At 40.5% G+C, this 21,742-nt stretch overlaps 1 protein-coding gene across 19 annotated transcripts in view; it reads left to right on the forward strand.

Moving 5' to 3' along the window:
• Nucleotides 1-21,742, forward strand: part of LPP (LIM domain containing preferred translocation partner in lipoma) — a 700,519-nt gene that overhangs the window by 662,239 nt on the left and 16,538 nt on the right. For 18 of the 19 annotated variants that reach the window (XM_032629901.1, XM_032629886.1, XM_032629897.1 and 15 more), the window contains 2 exons: nt 15,800-15,978; nt 21,595-21,715. In XM_032629901.1, coding sequence (XP_032485792.1) covers nt 15,800-15,978; nt 21,595-21,715 — 300 coding nt within the window. The remainder of the gene's footprint in view (nt 1-15,799; nt 15,979-21,594; nt 21,716-21,742) is intronic. The other variant, XM_032629905.1, reaches the window with a different exon arrangement.

Consider the following 21,742-nt stretch of genomic DNA (forward strand, 5'->3'; position numbering starts at 1 on the left):
GCAGCTATAGAACAACTATCAAGGCATACCATGGCAAATTCAGGACATTTCCAGGACTAGTATTCTGTTTCCTGACTCTAGATTTTTCTCACAGAGATGTGATCTTTAATTAAAGCCTATAGACCACTTTGAAATGTATAAATTCATCATTGTATGTGTCCATACAACATGCAGTATTTCTCCTTTGCTTAAGATATTTTTGTATTTATTAATCCCTAGGCCTTGTAGATAGGAGTCAGGCAGACCCACATTTAATTCCTGTGTTCCAATTTGTGACTTCAGGTACATACGGATTAAAAATATAAATTTGAGTTTTTTCTCCTCTAAAATAATGATAGTATTTTATCAGTGGCATTGTTTTAAGAATTAAATGGGATAATACCCATGAAAAGGCCTAGTCCAGTGCTTAGTAAGGAAGTAGGTATCTAGTGCTGCAAACGTTAGTTCCCATCTCCTTTCTCCTCGCTTCCTCGGGTTTCCTCTGGGGCCACCTCAGTTTCCTAGGAGGTCGTTGAAAGGAATCTAAATCCTTGACAAAACTCTTCTCCAGATACCCACAATAAATTTGTTTAGATGCATCATCAGTTCTTTTTTACTTTATAAAAACTCACATTTCAGACAATCTTCAAAGATCGGGAAGCTCTGGCACAATCGTAGAACTTTTTAAAAGTTATGGATGTCTGAGCCCCGACCCCAGAGATAACGATGAAATAGGTCTGGGAGTGGTCCAGGAATCTTTAGTTTTTAAAGCTGTCTGATGAGTCCGTGCTGTTCTGTTGTAAACAAATCAATATGGTGGCAGATTGGAGTAGACAGAAATGGGGAGGCTGAGAGGCCAATTAGGAGGCTACTGTGATTATACCTAGGTGAGAGATGATGGAATAATATGGTAGAGAAGGAGAATAATTGATGAATTTACATATTTAGTAGGCACAATAGTAGAACTTGGTGCCTCATGGGATGCAGGAAGAGGGAAGTTGATACTGAGTTTGCTGTCAAACATCTTTTAATAGTAGCAAAATTTTAGCTCTTGAAATATACCTAACTTGAACTTACTGGTTTGAGGTAAAAGATGAGAAGAAAATATGTAAAATATGATCGTTAACATTACTAAAATTTTTTGTTATCTGGAACAGTAACCCAGATCCAACAAGGTAAAACATAAGAGAGACAAAAGGCAAATCTTATTCTTAGCTTTAAAAATTAACTCTCCAAGTACATATGAGGATCATTTAATTTGACAGACATTCATGTCAAAAAAAAGAGAAAAAAGACTTTTAAGGGAGACAGTTTGACCCCAAGATCAATAATAATAAATAAGACCACAGCAAAGTAAATGCACCTTCCGCAGCACTCATATAAAGAGGAGCGTGTGGAAGAGGGGAAACGGTAGTTCCTAGAGTGATGTGTTTATTCCTGGGGCCCACACATTGAAGGGAACTGGTGCAGAAGAGGATGGTCAAGAGGATAAGATGAAAGAAATCATGTCCCTTAAGTAATTGTTGAAGGAATCCAGGTGTTTATCCCAATAAAAAGAAGGCTAAGGGGAGGGACAATTTTTTTTAGTATTCTTTAGGGCTGTTATATAGAAAAAGCAACAGACTTGTCCTGAGAGGGCGGAAATAGGGCTAATGAGGTGACAGGTATTTAAATTGATATAGTAAAGAATATTCTAACAATTAGACCTACTGGTAGAATGGACACCTTCTGAGACAGTCTGCTGTGACTGGACATGGCACAAGCAGTCCCAGGGACTGGACAAGTGTTGATTGACTGAGGATGTTACAGAGGGGATTTATGGATCAGACAGATTGACTGGGGCAGATGGTCCCTAAGGTCCTTCTCACTTTGATGTTACTCCATGTTGTATGTGAAGTTGTAGCCCCTTAATTTTTTTGACAGTACAATTAACTAGGTGATTTGCCTTTATTAACTGATGCCAACGCTAAGAGAAAGTTGTTGTCTTTTCACATGTAGAGATGTTAAGAATAGTACTGGAAGCTTTTGAAGAAAAAGATCTCTATACATATAGTTCTGTACCAGTTTATTCTCAGGCTATTACTGGGAATAAACAATAGCTTTCCAAATCTGAAAAACACATTATCCCCCCGTATGGAAGAGGAAGGTCTATTTTACGTTTATATGGTTTGGGCATTATTGTTACTCAGAATGCCTTAGCTGAATAAACCTAACTGGCCTCATCAAGTTACAGGATATTAACTTATGTGGCCATGTCCAGAAGTTAATATTTATTCATTCAAGTATTTCTTCAACAAACAATCTCTTCCATATTTCATTCACCCTCTTTCATGGTAGAAACATACATTTTTAATTGTTATATTGGAAGAGCTCATAATCAAATATGGAAGCTGTGCTTATGTTTCAGTTACTATGGTTACATGCCTAACTACTCCAAAACTTAGTAGCTGAAGAGAACAATCAACATTTATTATCTCTCACGTTTGGTGGGTCAGGCATTTGATAGCATCTCAACTGAGCAATTCTGGCTTGGGGTCCCTCATGAGATTCCTGGATCTGAGTTCTCCCAAAGACTTCTTCACCTATACGTCTGGTGCCCAGCCTGGGAATACTTGAGTACCTGTTCTAGAACAGCTGGGCTTCTTCAGGCATCTCCCTCTATCTGCGTGTAGTCTCTTCAGCGTGGCAGCTTCAGGGCAGCTCAGCTTCTAACATGACAACTCAGGGCTTCAAAGGTATGTGTCTCAAAACAAAACCATCTCTCATTTTATGAGTAGCACTGGGAGTCATACAGCATCACTTTTGCCGCATTCCATTGGCCAGGCAGTTACAGATGTCCTCCCAAGCATCCATTTCTCCCTGATGGACTGTCAGGGTCACACTAGAAGAGGAGTATATGGGATGAGATATGTGTTGATGTCCCATCTTTGGAAAGTACACTGTGTCATAGCATATAGACAGATGACACTCTACACAGGGTCTGTGCTCTAATGAAGGTATGAACAGTGCCGTGAAAGAACAGAAGAGTAGGGAAGTGATTAGTAAGGAAGGTTGCATTCACATGCCCTGGGTCATAAAATCTGAGCCATCTAACTTAAGAAATGTTCAAGGCAGAGGCAACCGTGGATATAAAATCATGCAAGAACAAGGCGTGTGAAGTGTTAAAGAGTTTGGATTGACAGGTTAAAGACTGTATTGGGGGAACGGTGGGATAGGTGCCTGGAAAGGGAAGGGAAGACAATATCCTGAAGGGCCTTGAGTGTTAAGTTGAAAAGTTCAGCACTGGGGAGTAGTGACTGGCTTTAGAGCACAGGCGTATTGGATGATGCTCTTGTGTAATCTCCATCCACATTCTTTCCTGCCTTTGATAGTAAACATATCATCTCTGTTAAAGTTTGCTTCCTAGTTTAAACTGAACGCAGACTCTAAACCATCAAATCATTTTAGTTTTTTTTTTTTTTTTTTTTTTTTTTAACCCCACCACAAACAACTCTAGGATGGCATGCATTTGAACAAACCCAAAGTGATTTCACTCTTCTAATTTTCAGAGCTCTTGGCTAGATGCAGAGTGAGAAATTCATACCTTTTTCAAGTAGCGTGGGTTCTTTTTTTCCCAATTCCTCTCATCCATCTGGTTCTCTGGAGGTCTTGGAATACAGGAAAGTGTTAGTTCACTGTGCTGAAATCCAAAAAAGACTGCTAAACTGTGAAAGAAAATTTGCATTCCAGAGACACTGAAAGAGTTAGTCCACCACCCTTCTGTAGCAGCAAAGAGAAAACATCTGTATTTTCTGTCCCCTTTGTTCTTCAGTAGTTACAGAATGGAAAACCCTATATTCGTTGTTTCTGCCTTTCTCACCTACTTAACGTAAACCACTTTGGGCACGGTGAGGGTAGAGAGAGGAACCAAAACATGGAATTATTTTATTTCTTGGGTCAGAAAATATTACCGCCAAGATACAGTTGAAGGAAAGGAAATCACTTCACCGGCTTCACTTTGTGCTCTTCAGAAGGTCACGTTCTCGTGAATAGGTGCCGGAGCCCAGTGTTTGACATACACATTGACGGTGCTCTGCTCAGAAGGAAACTACACAGTCGCAGCAATGATGTTGCCATGTCGTCATGGTCTTCCTAAGTGATGGTGCTGTCTTTTGTCTTCCACCAGCAGAAGTCTAATTAGAAGGGCTTGTTTTCACCAGAAGCCAAGTCATTGCCAAATCTGTTAGACTGATCTCTAGAGAATCGAAGTTAGCTCATGGCCCTCTGGCTGTTCCCTTTGCCACTCCCAGGAGTTAAAGGCTTAAAAGTTTTCTTTCTTTTGAAAGAGGATCAAGTTTGGTTCAAACAAGCTTTTCTGTCATCCCCAGAAGTACAAGGAGAGACCTTCTGTGACCCTAGTTGTTTGGCCCGGACCACTTATGGCTTGTTATAATTTAGGAAGTAATTGCAATTCATAAAGCCAGGTAGAAGATAAACATCTTGGCAGAGCTGAGTTTCAGGCAATTCTGAAGGGAACCGACACGTGAGCAGAATGGTATTGGGAACATTTCTAGTCTCTGCTTGCAGTTCTTGATTCTAATGGATGATTCACAATAGATTTAATTCGGATCTGAAATGCACAGGCAGGCAGTCATTGCTATGTATACATGGGGCTGAAAACATCATCACTGAAACCCCAGTTTTAGATTTTGCCCCTGGATGGATCAGTTACCCATGGTAGACAAATACAATAAGTTAAAAGAGTGTTGTCCTACCTACTACGTTGTGTGATTAACTTCAGGTCATTTATATTCTTAGCGAAGTTTGTAGCACAGACTTTTCTGAGAAAGATAACTCTTGCTGAGGTAAAACCAAAAAACCCAGGAATTGGAAGAGAACTTAGGTAGTTAAATGTCATTTACTTTTTTCATTCAACAAATACTTATTAAGTGCCTGTTATATGTTAAGTACTGCTCCAAAGGCTGTGAATGCAGCGTGTCTCAGGCTGGTGGGGAGATAAGCACTAAGTATGTCAGCAACTAAATCCAGGAGGTGATATCAGATAGTAATAAGGACTGTGAAGAAAGTAACAGGGTCATGAGCTAGAGTCTGGCTCAGGAGAGGGGACTGCTTACATAGTGTGGTGATGGAAGGCCATCTGAGGATGGTGATGGAATTTCAGGTCTGTCTATGGGAATAAGTGCTATTGGATGACTCTTGGGAGTATTCATTCCCATTCACTCATTTACTGACTTAATAAAATGTTTATTCTGTTCCTTCTGTGTGCCAGTCATTTTTCAGTGAATTAGGGGTGAAGCAGTGGACAAGACAATGAGCCCTGCCCTATTGAAAGTTTTGTTCAGCCTCAAAGCAATCATGGAGTTTCGAGGGACCAAGAGGTCTATTAACTTAAGTCTCTTATTTTAGGGGAGTTTAGGCCCAGAGGAGCAGATGCTTTGCACATGCCTCCCTGCCAGTGGCTGGGCTTTGCAAGACTAGAGCACAGCCCTTGGCTTAGGGTCATTTCTCTTTGTCACTGTACCATGCGGGATTTCCATAAACATCTGTTTCAACAATTCCAGTTTCAAATAGTGCTGGGCTTAGTATTGGGACCCAAAGATAAGTCATTTTCCCCATCAGGACCTCCTGTCTACTCTAAATTGAAGAGAACATGATTGAGGGTGATTAAGATGGTGCCTCACAGGCACAGGTATCGGGTTTAGTTAGGGATCCTGCCAAGTGTATCTGCAGTAAACTACATGTTGTTCCATGAGTCTTCTCTGTGTACATCCTAAATGCCTGATATGTAACTGGTCCATCACTTATTAGGTGTTCCAGGTATGTAAAATTATAATAAGAAAAATATCTGTTGAAAACAAAACAACATAAATGAAAGGAAAAAAACACACTGTATTTTCTCAAACTCCATATACATAGTATTGTGGATGTCTGTGTGTACAGATCATATTTTCTTCTCTCCAGTAATAAGAGTAATACAAAGTAACCTCTCAGTTGATTAGTCAGAAACTGAAGAACTAATAATTAGGTTCTGTTCTCACGTGGAACAGTAATTTTACCCAGAGAAAAGCACTTTATGACAATATTTTTACATCTCTTTACATTCTTAAAGAGTGCATCTTACATTTCTCATCTCATTTAATTATCACAATTCCGGAAGGTAGACAGGACAGGATAATTATATCTCATTCTATGAATGATAAAATTGACGCTCAGATTATGGAATTTTGTTCAAGATGCCGTGATATTCTAGCTGCTCTGCAAAGTGTCTGCCTCAGTGAAACTGGTCTGAATGTCTATTAATAACCTCTGTTTACAGGTTGCAAATAGCAGGCATTATAAAAGCTGGACCTAATACATCATGCCATGATGCTGAGTTTAGGATTAGCCCCTCTGAGTTACTGGCCAGAGAACCTCTATACGTATCAGTGTGAGATAGCCTTGTTTTGACAGTGACAAAACCCCAAATAATGTAATATACTCCACCTAATGATTTTCCATTGGTCGTGTAAATAATTGTCAATAACTAATCAACAAGAGTTGTCATATTCTTATTGTTAACAAGGGCCGGAACACCAAAGAGAAGTTTTGGTACTCCAGAAAGGATTTAGTATGGGGTTTGGAAAGAGCACTACATAGAAGCCAAGGTAATTGGTTAGAAACCTTGGTTTCTATACAGTGCTCAGCTCTCTCACTAGTTTACAACATTAGGCAATCAACTTTCCTGAATGCAGTGTCCTAGTATATAAGGTGAGAGAGTTGGGCAAGATGATTTTAATAACTTTTTTCAAGTTCAAGCAAACTGTGTATTTGTGAAAGGCTATAGCACAGCAGTTTGCTAAAGGTTAATATCTCCATTCAATGTAATTGCCATTAAAGGGAACCAGATAGCAAGAGATAGGAAAAATCTGTTAATTGGAGAACAGTGTGAAGTAGAAGAATGAACAACTTTGTCTTTGGACTTAAAAGACATAGGGTTTCAAATCCAGCCACATTTATAGGCACATGGAATATAACAGGGGTAAGAATTCTACCATTCTACTGACTGTTGTGGAGATCAAATGAGGTCCTGGCTGTGTACAGTTACTAAACTTTAAAAACTACCAAAGCAAAGTGTCAGTTTTTGTTTTGAGAGTATAAAATGATGTAAATTACTTTTATGAAGAACTGAGGTATTTAAGTGTTTGAGGTATAATAATTTTACATAAAAGGAAGAACAGCTTTTCCACAAAATTCTCCTGGAAGTAGGGGGGAAACCTCTTAGGAATCCAGGAGCCCATTTTATGTTATTATGTAATCCAGTTGTCCCAGAGTATCATGTACAGAATTCCTTCAATAATCCACTTCTTTAAGTAGAGATGTAAAATATAAGAGATTTGATGGTGAAACAAAAATTGGAAATGTAGTGCTTACATATAATAATTAAATGATCAAGGAATGTCAAATTAATTCAATCTATGTTCTACTCTCCTAGAATTTGTAAGAATTACACGAAACTAACATTTATTATACAGCCAGGCACTGTGTACTTGTTTTCATATATGTGATCTCATCTAGTCCTCACAACACTGCCGTGTAAATATTTTCATTCTCCTATACTACATGAGGAAACAAAAGATCGAAGAGGTCAAGAAAATTGCCTAGATTTCAAACCCAGGTCTCTTAAATCTACCAGTAATTCTCTTACCTCACATAACAGACTCTTCTCTGGCTCCTGAGTTAACAAGTCCCAACAGACTGTACCTTAATGATGTTGTAAAGGGAAATCTATGGTCTGACTTAGCTTGGAAGGAAAGGAATTCTACTCTTTTTTTCCCCCTCTCACAATGATCTCAGTGGAGTGCTGTGATCTTTTAATTTTGCTCCTGGCATAAAGGTCTGACACGCTCGTCAAGTCCCAGCTCCCCCATCATTTTTCTCAAGGGTTAGGAGACGTTCAAGATAACTGTTTTTGTTTGGAACAAACTAGCATTCCACAAGGGCTAGTTTTTAAGGTAAAATCGCACCTCTCTGGGCCTGAAGGTATAGACAAACTAAATGTCCTTTAATGGAGATTCTTTTTTTAATTCGATAAAGCTCAGATTGTAAGCCCAACCTAAGTGCTTCAGAATAAACAGGAGGGCATTATTTACTTTGTGAAGAATGTGATTTGTGGCTCATGGCAAAATTGAATAAAATGATCTAATTGTCTTGATGTTTGTGTCCTTTCTGTGGGTTTTTTTCCCTTGTGGTTTTAAGACACATTTCTTAATTTTAAATCCAGTTTATTTAGTTCAAATATAAACAGAAAATCTTATAAGAATTGTTTTCCCTAAATTCTGTGTTAATAGTCACACGTTTTGTTTGAGTTAGTTTAACACCAAGACACACGTCTCTAGCAACGTTGAGTTCCCTTTTACCAATGCTGCCCAGTACACTGATTTTGTTACAATATTCTTCCTGTGAAATGAATTTTGTCTCAGTGTAGGCATATCTGGGACTTATATAATGAAGACTTTTGTTATAACACAACATTAATTCCAAAAAGTGTTATAATGTGGGTTTTTTTTTTCAAGAGCCAACTCAAATCCCACTTAGAATAGATTCCCAGAATCGTACATCACCACCACATTGCCTGCTCCCTCACCATTCATAAGTAATTACTCTCTTCTCTGTGTTCCCATCACACATTACTCATTCCTCTGTAACAGCAATTTGTTGTGCCCTTCGCCTCTAGTCAGTTATTTACAGAAGTGTCTACCTCTCCTACCATGGTGGGAACCTCTGAGGGCAGGCATGGTGTCCGTCTTTTCTCTCTTCAGCCGTACCTGCCAGGATGTTAAATGTTTTGTCCCACTCTTTAGGCTTCCTGCAATGTTAAATTATGTGGGGAGGCAGCTCTGCTCATCAGAAAATTGTGTGAAGAGTTTTTTTAAAGGGTATTTATGAGAAAGCTGAGGTAACACAGGCGTTGGATGCAAAGAGTTGTGCTCAAAAAGAGTAACAGAAGTGACAAAAATAAGAATGTTGAAGTCCTTTTACTGAATTTTCAGTTACATGTTTCATAGCTGTCATTTTGTGTGTGGCGGTAATGACATCAAAAGAAAATACATCTTGATGTATTTATCAAATGTATAGCATTTGATAAATTGACTCAAAATTTTTCCTGTTTTGAAAAATCAGAATTCTCATCTACAGAGTAGGAATTTTTATTCTAATTGGAAAATCACAGTCATAGAGATGGGATATCACTAGGCTTACCATTGTTATTTTCAGACTGTTATTTTCAGTCTGTTTTGAAACATGTATTAGATACAAATACAGTATAGATTTAGATTAAGATATAGATATAGGCAAAGGACATTTGGAAAGTGCACAAAAAGCTTTCAGTAAGTAATGCGTGCCTCACTGGGAGGCAGAGCTGTTGGGCAGTTTTGTACTGCAGGCTTATTAGGAAAACTACCAAGATAAAATGATGTCTTCATTTGTGAAGGAAACCCAGAAGTACTGTCATTACCTGGGAAGCCTTGATTACCAGAATCAAGAATAAGTTTGTATTCCAGAATTAAAGTAGGTAATACAATTATTTGAGTTTAAATAATGTCAGTGGCATTTCAACGGAGCTTGCTGAGTCATAGCCCTGTTCTCTTCTTACTGTACCGCGTTGCTATTCTGTTGGGAACACCTACACTTAGGCTGTGCTTCCCAACTTTTTTCACATCACGATTCATGTGGAAAGTGATGGCATTCATTCAGCACACTGGCGTGAGTAGATGAGGCTTCGCTTGGCCCAAGGTGACTGCTCAGGGACTATGGAATCTCTGGCCCCTTCTGACCCCCCCCCAAATATGGTATACCTGGGGCCCATTTGAGGCACACTGTGTCTTAGCCTGCCGGTTGAGAAGCTTTGCACTAGAGACTTGTTTTGCATGATTAAATAGAATAATTTTATTTTATGTCAAGTATCCAGAGTTTATTCGTGATGAAACCAATATTTGTGGAGCATCAATTTTATGCAAGGATACTGTTGTAGATGCTAGGGATCCAACAATGAATTTTCTGTCTTACCCCGTGGGAGCCAATGAAATTGACAGTAGACGAACTATCTTAAGATCTCAACGTGAGGGCTTCCCTGGTGGCGCAGTGGTGGAGAGTCCGCCTGCCGATGCAGGGGACGCGGGTTTGTGCCCCGGTCCGGGAAGATCCCACGTGCCGCGGAGCAGCTGGGCCCGTGAGCCGTGGCCGCTGAGCCTGCGCGTCCGGAGCCTGTGCTCCGCAACGGGAGAGGCCACAGCAGTGAGAGGCCCACGTACTGCAAAAAAAAAAAAAAAAAAAGATCTCAACGTGTTTCCTCTCTTTATTTACATGCATGTAGCTTGCAGGTCGTCAGCCTTATATTTGTAATGTGGAGTATGTATGTCTACTGAAATATGGAATAGGTATACTGTGATATAGCAGTGGGGTTATCCACTGGATGGAGAATTAGACCTATACTCTAATTCCAGATCTTCCACTAGTAGTTTTCCCTCTCTGCACCTTAGTTTCTTGAATCTGGTAGTTGGACCAGACGGATGGGTTTTAAACTGTACTATATGGATTCCCCATAGGCTCCATCCTTTCCTGTTCTTTATCCAGAAGTGATTTTGGACTCTTCTGGATATGCTTCTTTGATAAATTGTTTCCCTGAACAAAGGATTATGGAAGAGGGAGGCAAGTGAGGGAAGTTGAAAACTGCTAGACCAGAATAATCTCTAAAGACTTTTAAAAGTCTCATATTTTCTAACTCTCCTTTTTTTTTCTTTTTATTCTTAGCTCAACAAGACCAAAACTGTATGTAGAACATGAGATGTCACCCTTAATCTTTCCAAGAGTCTTTTCTGCTCCAGTATTGCTTTGGTACCTTAAAAAAAAAAAAAAAAAACAATAAAGACTGAATATAAGATCACATTTTAATTTTATGAAATGAAAATTTTAACATTTCTAAATGTCAATACTTTATAGTCTTCCAAATCTTCAAATATTTATGTCTCTTGATTTAAAATCTTCAACAGCGACCACACATACACCTAAGTAATATATAAATTTTAGAAATATTATTTTCCCCATCATCTAACTAGTAGTCAATGCTTATGTTACCTGTATGCTTCATTTAGATTCAGATGATTCTTCCAGCTCTTCTGACTGTGAATTAGAGAAGTTATTTATACAATATCCAAGGATAGAAAAGATACAACCAGATTGTATCTCTAATTTAAAAACAGTTGCATTGGGGAGTTTTGTGTACAAGATTTGTTGATTTTATTTTCACTTTCACTTAACTTTTTGTTTTTAATCACAATTGTATTGCCATCATTTCAGAGAAGTTTATAAGCTGCGCCTTTTAGCAGTTAAATAATTTCTTGGTTTTTCTGCTGCTCTTAACATCTCCTCTTGGTAACCACAGTCTCATTGAAGTAACTGCTTAAAACATTTTCAAAAAATTCTGAAAAATCTCCAAACAGGGCCTAGGATTTTTAAAAAGTGTAAAATCCAGACTCTTCATTCAGCTTAATCCAGAAGGTGCTTCACACCTGGTTACTTGTTGCCTAATGTGTGTCATGGACCATGGAGGTCCTGGGCAAGGATGCTGACTGTTGTGGATGCTGTATCGCACTGCCCAGACCCCCTTCAGGACTGAGGCTCTCACTCCCCCACTGGCTGGGATTGACGGTTCACAGCTGAGTCCCCCTCTTCTTCCTTGCAAGCAGCCCGTATCCATTGGCTGGCAGATGTAGGGATGTAAAAGCCCTACCCCCTAGCTTCAAGGAAAGACAATTCTGCAGAGCCATCCTAACTCCAGAGTTCTCCGTGAAACCATCAGAAGCCTTTGTTATAACTGAATCATAGTTCAATTCCTCCCTCTATCCAGATGCTTCCTGTTCTCACCCACAGGCATGAGCTCAAAGCCACTCTTCAATAACTTCTTTAGTGCAAAGCTCTGTTTCAGAATCTGATTCCTAGCAAACTCAACCTATGACCATAGCTCCACACGGGGAGAGCCGGGTGCCACTGTTTGGTCACGGAGGTTGACATAAACCTTTAAATCAAGGACATTATAATATTCGGTGTCATAGAAGCATCATACAATGCTATGGGAGTGGAAGAAGTGACTTATTTTGCTTGGAGTATAACAAAGGAAGAATTACGAAAGGTTTTGCAGAAGAGGTAATGTTTGAGCTTAACTTCGAAGAATGAGTAGGTCTTCTCTAGACAAAGAAGGATGTGAGGTAGTCTGGGTTTGTAAAAGAACACAGCTTATTAAAGATGTGGCAGAGAGCTCAGTGTGGCAGCTGGAAGGTGGGCTCCACGGGTGGGGTCCCAGTAGAGATGAGTTCAGAGCCAGGCCATTAAACACTCTACTGATTTTGAAGGTTCTTATGCTGGAGTGTCCTCTTCCTTCCTAATTCCCGTCTGTCAAACTTGGCACCCCTACTTCACATACAAGATGTAATTTGAGTAGATATACTTAGAGACACCCTTCTTCCACTTGTTTGCTTGAAGGCTTGTTATTTCTTTTTCTATTTTCTTAAATACTATTTTATTTATTAACCGTTTCATTTTAACCTGCTTTCGAAAAGCCTCATGTTTATATAAAGAGTGTATCTTTTAGTCTGGCTTTAAAATAACCTTCTATAAAAAGACACAGAGATCTTTCTCTATCGTGCTTAAAATTCTACCACTAGCAATTTCTGGAATTCCAAGTGGTAAGGTACAGTAAAGTTTAGATAGTCCAGATTTCTAACACATGAACCCTCGTTTCAAGCCTCAGATGAAGGGTTGTCCAGTTGTTTTTAGTATATCTCTAGTAATGGAAACATTGACCTTTACCTGTTTCTGTTAATACTGATATATCACGGAGTAACAAAATTGCAGAGTTGGAATTAATCATTGTTTTACAGGTGAGAAAACCAAGGTCTAGAGAGAAGAAATCATTTACCTAAGGTCATACAGTAGGTGTTGACAAATCCAGAGGGACGATTCATATTCTTCATCTAGCAACTTTGTCTCTCTATGGCTACATAATGAATTCATCAGATACCTATCTGAATTATTGGGAGGCAGGAAACTGGGGTACCAATCCATCCTCTGCCCCTAATCATCTCCATGACTCAGGTCCCAGCTGTATCAGTCTTTCAGGTCTGTTTTCTCACCTGGGAAATCAGAGGTCTGGACTAGAGGAACTCTCAGAGCCCTCCTCCCAGACATTTTTAGAGTCTTTATCCTTTCTTTAGGAGCAGATATGTCTAAGAGTCCTAGTGGGCCAGTTGAAGACTGAAAGCAGAAGTAAAGAGAAAGGGCTGAAGAAGATTCACACGTCCTCCTCAACCATTTGCTAGTCCAAGCTTCTAGTCAGATGCATTCTTGGAGCCTTTATTTTCTGATTTAGGGGCATTTTACAATAGTCTCACTTTAGGTATATTTTACACTGTTCTTCCTTTGTAGCAGAAATGTTCAGATTACCTGTTCTTTAAACATGGACCATAAAGTCTTTTCTTAGAAACTGACTCTACCTTATATGCTGCTGCTGGTTTTGAGTAAATGGGCTTGAATCTCGCAGCCAAGCCTCAATGCAAACAAAAATATTTTCTGGTCAAGCATTTTCTCGTTTGTTCAACTCCATTACAGGGTTGGCTTTAAAAATAAAAAAAAAAAAAGTTAGAACCCACAGAAGAGCAAAACACAAACCCTGGGAAGACAGTTTCCAGCCACATTAGCTCAGATCACCAGGGTAGAAAAGAACCAGGGCCTTCATTGTCGAGACCATCGTCATCTCCACTCTCATCTTATGTTCTTCTGCTATTTTAATTTCACCACTTCAAAATAGGGGGAAAATAGGTTAATAGTTTCCATGAGTTTAGACTGTGACCAGAGGCATACTAAGCAATTTCAGAACCTCCAGCAACCGCAACTTGGAGGAGAGTACGGTGATGGATTTACTGTCCTCTGGATTCCAGAGTTAGGGGCATCGGGCCAGCACTGTGATGCCAAAGTGGGATGTAAACAATATTCCTTCCTTCGTTCTTTTTGCACATATTCATCCTGAGTTTCTTTTTATTCCAGGTAGTATACTGGGTGAAGCATGGGACAGAGAAACACATTCTTAAGACATAGTCCCTGCCCTTAAAGAATTGCAGTATATAGTAGAGGAAATAGACGTATGTGCAGTATATAGTAGAGGAAATAGACATATGTGCAAATAATTTCAATACAGTGAACGCTGTGAGTGCTTTAAGCAGCATCAATTAAGTGCTCAGGAAGGGGAGAGAAAGAAGCAATTTATTCCAACTGAAGGCATTGAGGAAGTCTTTACCGCCTTCTGACCCATACCTTGAAAGGTCAAAATAGCAAATTGTGATTCCTTCTAGGCATTAGCCAATGCACAGAAATATGGAAGTTTCTCATAGGTTTGAACAAAAGTGAGCAGTCTGAGACATCAGGGGAATCTGAGCCTAAAAAGGGAGTTTGCACGTCAGGTAAGGAACGAGCTATTTTCACATTGTGGAGCCATATAAGTTTTTCTAGCAAGAAAGCTGCTTGGTCACATCCGTGTTTTAGAAAGGAAACTGGAAGTCACTGTGAGGATGGGCAAGTGTTACAGGAAGAGAGATGGAAACAAGAAGCCAGTCAGGAACTGTTGCTGTAGTTGTCATCATCACACTAGTTATCTACCTACAGGCACGCCTTGCCTCACGCCCATTTAAAGGTTCTAGTGGTAAGAGGGAAATTACTCCTTGATTTCCACATCCCTTCGAGTTCTGCATGTTTCTAATCAGATCCCCATCCCAGGTTTATTCTAAATCGTAAACTCATTGAGTCAGTCCAGACTTCTCAGTTGGAATATAGCATATTACATGTGAAACATGGCTGTTGGTAAGAGAGCATGGTATTCTAGGCAAGGATGGAAAGTTAACAGCTAATTGTATCAATCTTTCTGAGTCCTGACTCAATAAATGGTATCCCTTTTAAAGCGGGGGGGGGGGGGGGATTTATTTTTAAAGATGAGCATATTTTTAAAGCCAAATAAATTGACTTTCTTAATTCATTTCTCAAAACTGGAACCCCTCTAGGTTCAACATTTCCATCAAGAGTTCACAACACTAAGCGTGGAGATGGTGTTTGAATCAAGACTTTATATGATCAAAAGCCTCATTGATTGTGCTGAGCTCTGATTGGGTTCTGCAACCAGCATGCTGTCTACAAGTCTGGGTCATCAGAAAGACCACTCTAAAATGTTAAGATCCTTGGTGACCCCACTAGGATTTTGATGACTAATCAAGTTTTAGAAGTAATAGAGAAGTATTCTTCCAGTGGAGAACCTGGATTGTGTAGTTCAGGGGTCAAGAAACTATCGCCATGGCCAAATCCAGCCTGCTTTTGTAAATAAAGTTTTATTGAAACACAGTCATGCCCATTTACTTACACACTGTCTATGGCTGCCTTCCTGCCACTACAGCAAAATTGAGTTGCTCTAACAAAGCTAGAAGTATTTACTACATGGGCCTTTACAGAAAAGTTTGCTATTACCCCTGCTGTATTGGAAAGGAACACGAGTAGAAGTCAGACAACATGAGTTCTAAATCCTAGATTTGCCACCCAGAACCTGCATGACCTTAGAAAAGCCACTTGATCCATCTGTGTTTCATTCTCTCTGTAATGAAGATATATACTCTGCCTTCCTCCAAGTACTGTGATAAGCACATGAGCCCATGTGTTCTGTAACCATGCTTGTCATGCTGTAAGTTACTACATAAATGGAGCTCTTCACGTCTTAGCCTAATGTTGGCATTTTTCTTTTCCTCCTCAGAATACCCTGGAGCAGTGCAGCGTGTGCTCCAAGCCCATCATGGAGCGGATTCTCCGAGCCACTGGGAAGGCCTATCATCCTCACTGCTTTACCTGCGTGATGTGCCACCGCAGCCTGGATGGAATCCCGTTCACCGTGGACGCTGGCGGCCTCATCCACTGCATCGAAGACTTCCACAAGTAGGCAACCTACTCTCCCTCCTGCAGCCTAATTGTCCTCTTGGGGTCTATTCTTACTGCCTGTATCCGGGCTTCACACTCTTCTCTCTCCGAGCTATAGGATCTCCGGATTTGGTGGGACGTTAAAAAGAGGTTATTTATCCCCCCTCCTCCAATGCAGGAATTGATATTAGGTACTCCATGTGGTCCTCCAGCCTGGCCTCTGCTTCAGGACTTCCCTGGGGCTTATCCATCACATCTTTGTGTAGCTCTAATTATGAGGAAGTTGGCTTAGCCGCAGAACATGTGTACTGGAAAGAGGCAGGGTCCTGGGGTAGCTCTCCCTGGCCTAAACATGAACAAGATATGTGACAGTGGACAAATTGCCCAATTTCTCTGAGCTCTTCAGTTTGGTCATTAGACCAGACCCTGTCTTAAAGCTTCCCATCTGAGACAGCCTAGGGTTCTCTCTAGAGCTGACCTCTACGTCTTGGCCACTCTGCATATAGGAGGTTATGGGAGGGACTGGCACAGGGAACAGTTCAACCCCTCTTGCTAATGCAGCCTCTCACATATTTGGAGGCTATTTTATGCCATTATCAGCATATTCACACCCTCTGCTAAGCTCTACCCCCACCCAGGTCTTCTCTTCCTCAGGATATTTTCTAATCTTTCGATGACGATTAAAAAGTAGAATCTTAAGGTCAAGACCACTTAACTGATGGGCCTGGAAAAGTATGTCACCACTTCCTCACTTCTCTAATTTGTAGATCCCTCTTTATTATAGCTGGAGTTTTCATGAAAATTGTATAGCTTTGCATTTTGCTTATTCTTATTTGGCCAGTTTGTTGGCTAATTGGTTGATCACATTTGTTGCATATTTCTAGGAACCATACGACAGCTATAGATGTGGTTTGTAAATGGCAGACATGGAGGCTTCTGGCTCGTGTTTGCTTCGCAGTGGCTTTAAGAACAGTCTGAGGCTCTCAGAGAGATGAAGCTCACATGGCTCACCAGTTTGGGTATCTGTTCTATGGCCTCCAGATGTGCAGTCTTGTGGGTTAATTTTCACCGCTCTGTTGACTGTCAGCAACTGGGAGGTACTTGTCACAAACAGTCTGGGGACCTGAGATTTATATTTTAAAAAAAAAGAGTTTCCTGACCACTTTTCAAGTAGCAGGGAAAGTGAAAGCCTCACCAAAAGATGTGAGGCTGAATAAATTTAAAAAACAAAACAAAACCCCAGAGGCAGGAATTCTCGACCTGAATTAGACAAGAAAGGGCTCACTTTGAAAGGGCAGTCACAGCATAAATTGTACTTCGCGTTATTGATATTTTTAGCTTCTAATTACACATGAGAAAATAAAACCTGCATCTATTTAAGGGAAGTGAAAAGATACCATTGGGGAGGGTATTTCTGTCACTGTTTCTCTCCTTTCTTAGACTTACCCTAATCCAAGAAAGACTGATAGGTATAATCAGAGCACACGTTTCTGTTGCTGAAAAAGACTGATATGTTACACCCCTCAATTAAAACAGGAAATCAATTCTGACAAATGTAAGTTTATATCTATGCCATTTATCTTTCATTTCTAGGAGTGGGGAGCATAATTAGAGACTTGTGACTGGTGACATGTGTGTGGGTCTGATCACTCCAGGAAGGCAGACTTGAGCAACTGAAAGGGAAAAAGAATCTGAAACCCCCAATGCTTCCCATCACCGCTCATTCAGTGGCCAGTTAAAATACAAATTATTAAAAATCATGTTGTCTGCATGATTGGAAGGTATGCAGGGGGAGAAGCTTTTTGATCTTTTCTCCATTTCCCAAAGAAGAATAAAAGATACATTTTACAGAACTCTGTTTCTGAGTCTTGAAAGGACTGGAATAAAAAGCAGCTACAAGTCCAACCCATTAGCCGTGTCTTAGCCATGGACATTGCATGGCTAAGAAGAGTGGACTGCAGAGAGGGGAACATAGCTGCCTTCTGCAGATTCCTGGTCATTCTGAACAGATCTCCCATTTGTGAGCTTTTGGGAGATGTATTTCAATTCTGTTCAACCACATCTATGAAGAGCCCTCTATGTGCCAATTACTGTGCTCAGTGCTAAAGGAGAGAAATTGCGTAGGTAGAAATACGTAGAGAGAAGCCCCTGTCTGCATGGAGCTTGCCAGGAGGAGGGGAGAGAATAAGTGCAGATTCTGTGTGATAGGCACCAGGCAGAAAAGACTGTAAAGGTGACGATGTGAGGCACAGGCAAGGGCTTGAGCTGTCAGAGCCAGAAGATATTACTCGGCCCTGGGATCTGAGTAGGCTTCTGGAAGCAGAGTGTTTTAAATGGGAAATGGAGATTCTTGGCAGAAGGAACAACTCAGGCAATAACGAAGGGCCCAGAGTGAAGAAAGGCTCTCTGCTTTCAAGAAAGATCCGCTTGGCTGAAACTAGAACAGCCTGCGAATAGAAGCTATGGTGAGATGCACGAGGCCCAGGAGAAGGGATTTATCTCTCCTGCCTAGAAACCCATCCTTTAAACTGGTGCTTCCCAAATTTCAGTGGGCTTACAAGTCGCCTAGCGATCTTGTTAGACTGCACATTTTAGTTCAGGAGGTCTGCCTTTCTGACAAGGTCCCAGGTGGTCTTGGACTGCACTCTGAGCAACAGGCTTTTGAAATGCTATTTTTAAAGCCTTGCTTATGGGCTGTCCCCTCCATAACTGCCATCAGTCAGGGTTGGCCCAAATCCTCCATCCTATTAGGCAGAAACCCTTTCCCATATGTCATTTCAGATGACTGCTCAAACTAGTTACCTGGCAGACTGCCTGTATCGCACCCTCACCCCCAAAACACGCACACGCGCACACACACACACACACACACACACACACACACACACACACACAGACTTACTTTCCATTTCACCTAAATGGCCATCTTTCAAGGCCCAGCTCAATTTTCTTCTACTCTAATAATCCTCCTCTGATCTCAAACGCTCCCTAAACCCATGTTTGAATTTATATCTCCTTCTCTATGTTTTATAGTTCTGTAAATTCACTATAGATAGCACTTTACATAGCCTGATTAGTAAAAACAGAACACACACACACACACACACACACACGCACACACGCTATTTTACAGTAACCCCCTTAAATCATTTTTGCAATATGGTAGGATACGTATATATGTTAATAGAACAAATGCAGAAATATATAGAACTCCCTCACCAGTGTGATTGCTGGAGTTTGAGTTTATTTCTGTATTCCCAGTGCCAGGACAGTGAGCTCAGAAAAGCAGATTGATTTAACTGACCCTTTCACTGTGTTGTCTTTATTCCACTATCTGTGCTTTCTTAGCAGGGATGTTACATGCATCCATTTATTTGTTTACTCAGCATCCATTTGTGGATTGCCAGAAATGTGCCAGGACCCAATGATTAAGATCATCCCTCTCTGAGCTTCGGCTCCCATGGCTGTAAGGCAGCAATGATAAAAGTATTTCTTAATAATGTTTGCTATGAGTAAAAAATAAGGCTCAGGGTATAGAGTGCTTAACAAGACTTGGCGCAACAATAAGCACACAATTTTAACCATCAGAAGTGTTTTTATCAAATTAATTTTATTATTATTGTCTGCTTAGTGAGCTGAGCCTTGAAATAGACCACCTGGGATTTTTAACAGTCCTCCAAATGCCCGCCAAGGAACACAGTGGGGACGGTGGAAACCACTTCCTGTCTCTTCACTTTGCCTTTTCCCATCATAGAAATGAGGCCAATTGGTAAGAAGAAATCATTACTCAGCGAGAATACAGTCTGTGCCTTTCCAGAGGGGAACCTTGAGATTGAACATAAAGGCCTGAGCAACATCTTTTTACGCGAAATGTGGCAAATACTTCATTCCATTAGATATTGCCTGACTTTCTACCTTCTGCACCAGCCACACTAGTTATTTCTAGAAACTCAGAAATAGAGCAAATCCTGGCCTTTGGAAGCTCACAGTTTTGAGGTCTCCAAAGATATGCAGATAATTACTGCTAAAATAGGCAATTTCAGTGAAAGATATTTTATCCTCAAGGAGTTAGTAATCCTCCTTGGGGACATTGGGGAAGACTCACAGATAAAGTGATAGGCAAGACACACTTCTGACCTCACAGACTTTACAGTCCCATTGGGTTTGGGGAAGGAAATTTTGCAGCTGATTCCAGAAGGCTGCTTATTTCACTACTAATGACCCAGATTCAAAAATCATCAAGTAGTCCAAAGCAATTTTTTTTGCCACTGAGTATGAACTTCTTGCATAAAGCACCAATTATAACAGCTCTGATTACTGCCGCAATTGTACCACGATCCTTTAATTTTTTCTTTCATAGCAATCAATTGATCTACTGCTTAATTCATATTTATTTAGATTGCAGCCATACAGATGCCTTTTGGGTGCTGCTAGGAAAATTAATATGTACATATAGAGTATAATGTATGTAAAGATGCTTTGACAACCATAAAGTGCTCTGCAAAGAGTTAGAGTACTATCATTATTTCTTTTTAAGTCTCTCTACAAATAGATACATTTTAACATCATTAATCTTAAAACCATTACTGAGCTGCTCAGTCAAACTGAGCTGCTCAGTCTTTCTTTTGTAATCTTTTCAGTTCTTATCCATGTCCGTTTCAAATCACGTCTCATTTCACACCTTCATAAAGACCACACCTAATTTCCAGAAGATACATATGGGTGCACAGCCTATATTTGCAGCCTATTAATCTGTTACGAGAAAAAAAAATGTTACGGCCATTGGTTATATTAAGGAATATTAAGAGATTAGGAAATATTAAAACTCCTCACCAAGAGTTAACCTCAAAAACATATGTACATATATATGTGTGTGTGTGTGTGTGTGTGTGTGTGTGTGTGTGTGTGTGTGTGTGTGTGTGTGTGTTGGGTGGTATATTCATATACACATACCCTTTGGAAGTTCTAAACTCCTTTGAAGAACAGAGAACTGGACAGCTTTATAATTTTTTCTTTTTAAACAAAAGTTTAACACAACCAAAATATAGGAATTGCAGATTTGGCCATAGGAAGTTTGGTATAAAGAGTATTTAAACTCGCTAACCTCTGCTGCTTTGAAAAGATACGTATTTGAGGTTTCTCGTGTTCATTCCTAGAATTCAAGACACATTTCAAAGAAGAGGCTTAATAATTGGGAATGAGGCAAAGTAACCAACCTCGGGATACTTGGGTAGGGCCTGGGGAGCACATGCGAAAGTCAGAAACAAGTAGGGGCCTCCTTGCCTCTCTGGCTGACCTGGCCAAGCCCAGGGTTTGTGTTTGCGATCTATCCACAGGTGAATCCCACGCCACGGTAGCTCTTCATGCAGAAGCAGTTCACACACTCACTCCCCTACCTCACCAGATATCATGGTGTTTATCATCTAGAAGGACCTCAACAGTCACCAAGTGTGAGTCCCTTATTTTTAGCTGAGGAAGCCGACTCAAGGAAAGTGACTTTTGCTCAAGGTCACACAAGACAGCAGACCAGGTGTCCTGGCTCTTGGTTTACACCTTTTCTTTTCACCTCCAAGTCTCATCTTTTTGCCAGTGTCCATGCTCATTATCTAACCAGAACTATCTCTCCGTTTTCAGGAAGTTTGCCCCACGCTGTTCTGTGTGCAAGGAGCCTATCATGCCAGCCCCCGGCCAGGAAGAGACTGTCCGGATTGTGGCTCTGGATCGCGATTTCCATGTTCACTGCTACCGGTGTGAGGTCCGTGGTCAGTGCCCCCTCACCCTG

This window comes from Phocoena sinus, chromosome 4 (assembly GCF_008692025.1).
Source record: "Phocoena sinus isolate mPhoSin1 chromosome 4, mPhoSin1.pri, whole genome shotgun sequence".
NCBI classification, from domain to species: Eukaryota; Metazoa; Chordata; class Mammalia; order Artiodactyla; family Phocoenidae; genus Phocoena; species Phocoena sinus.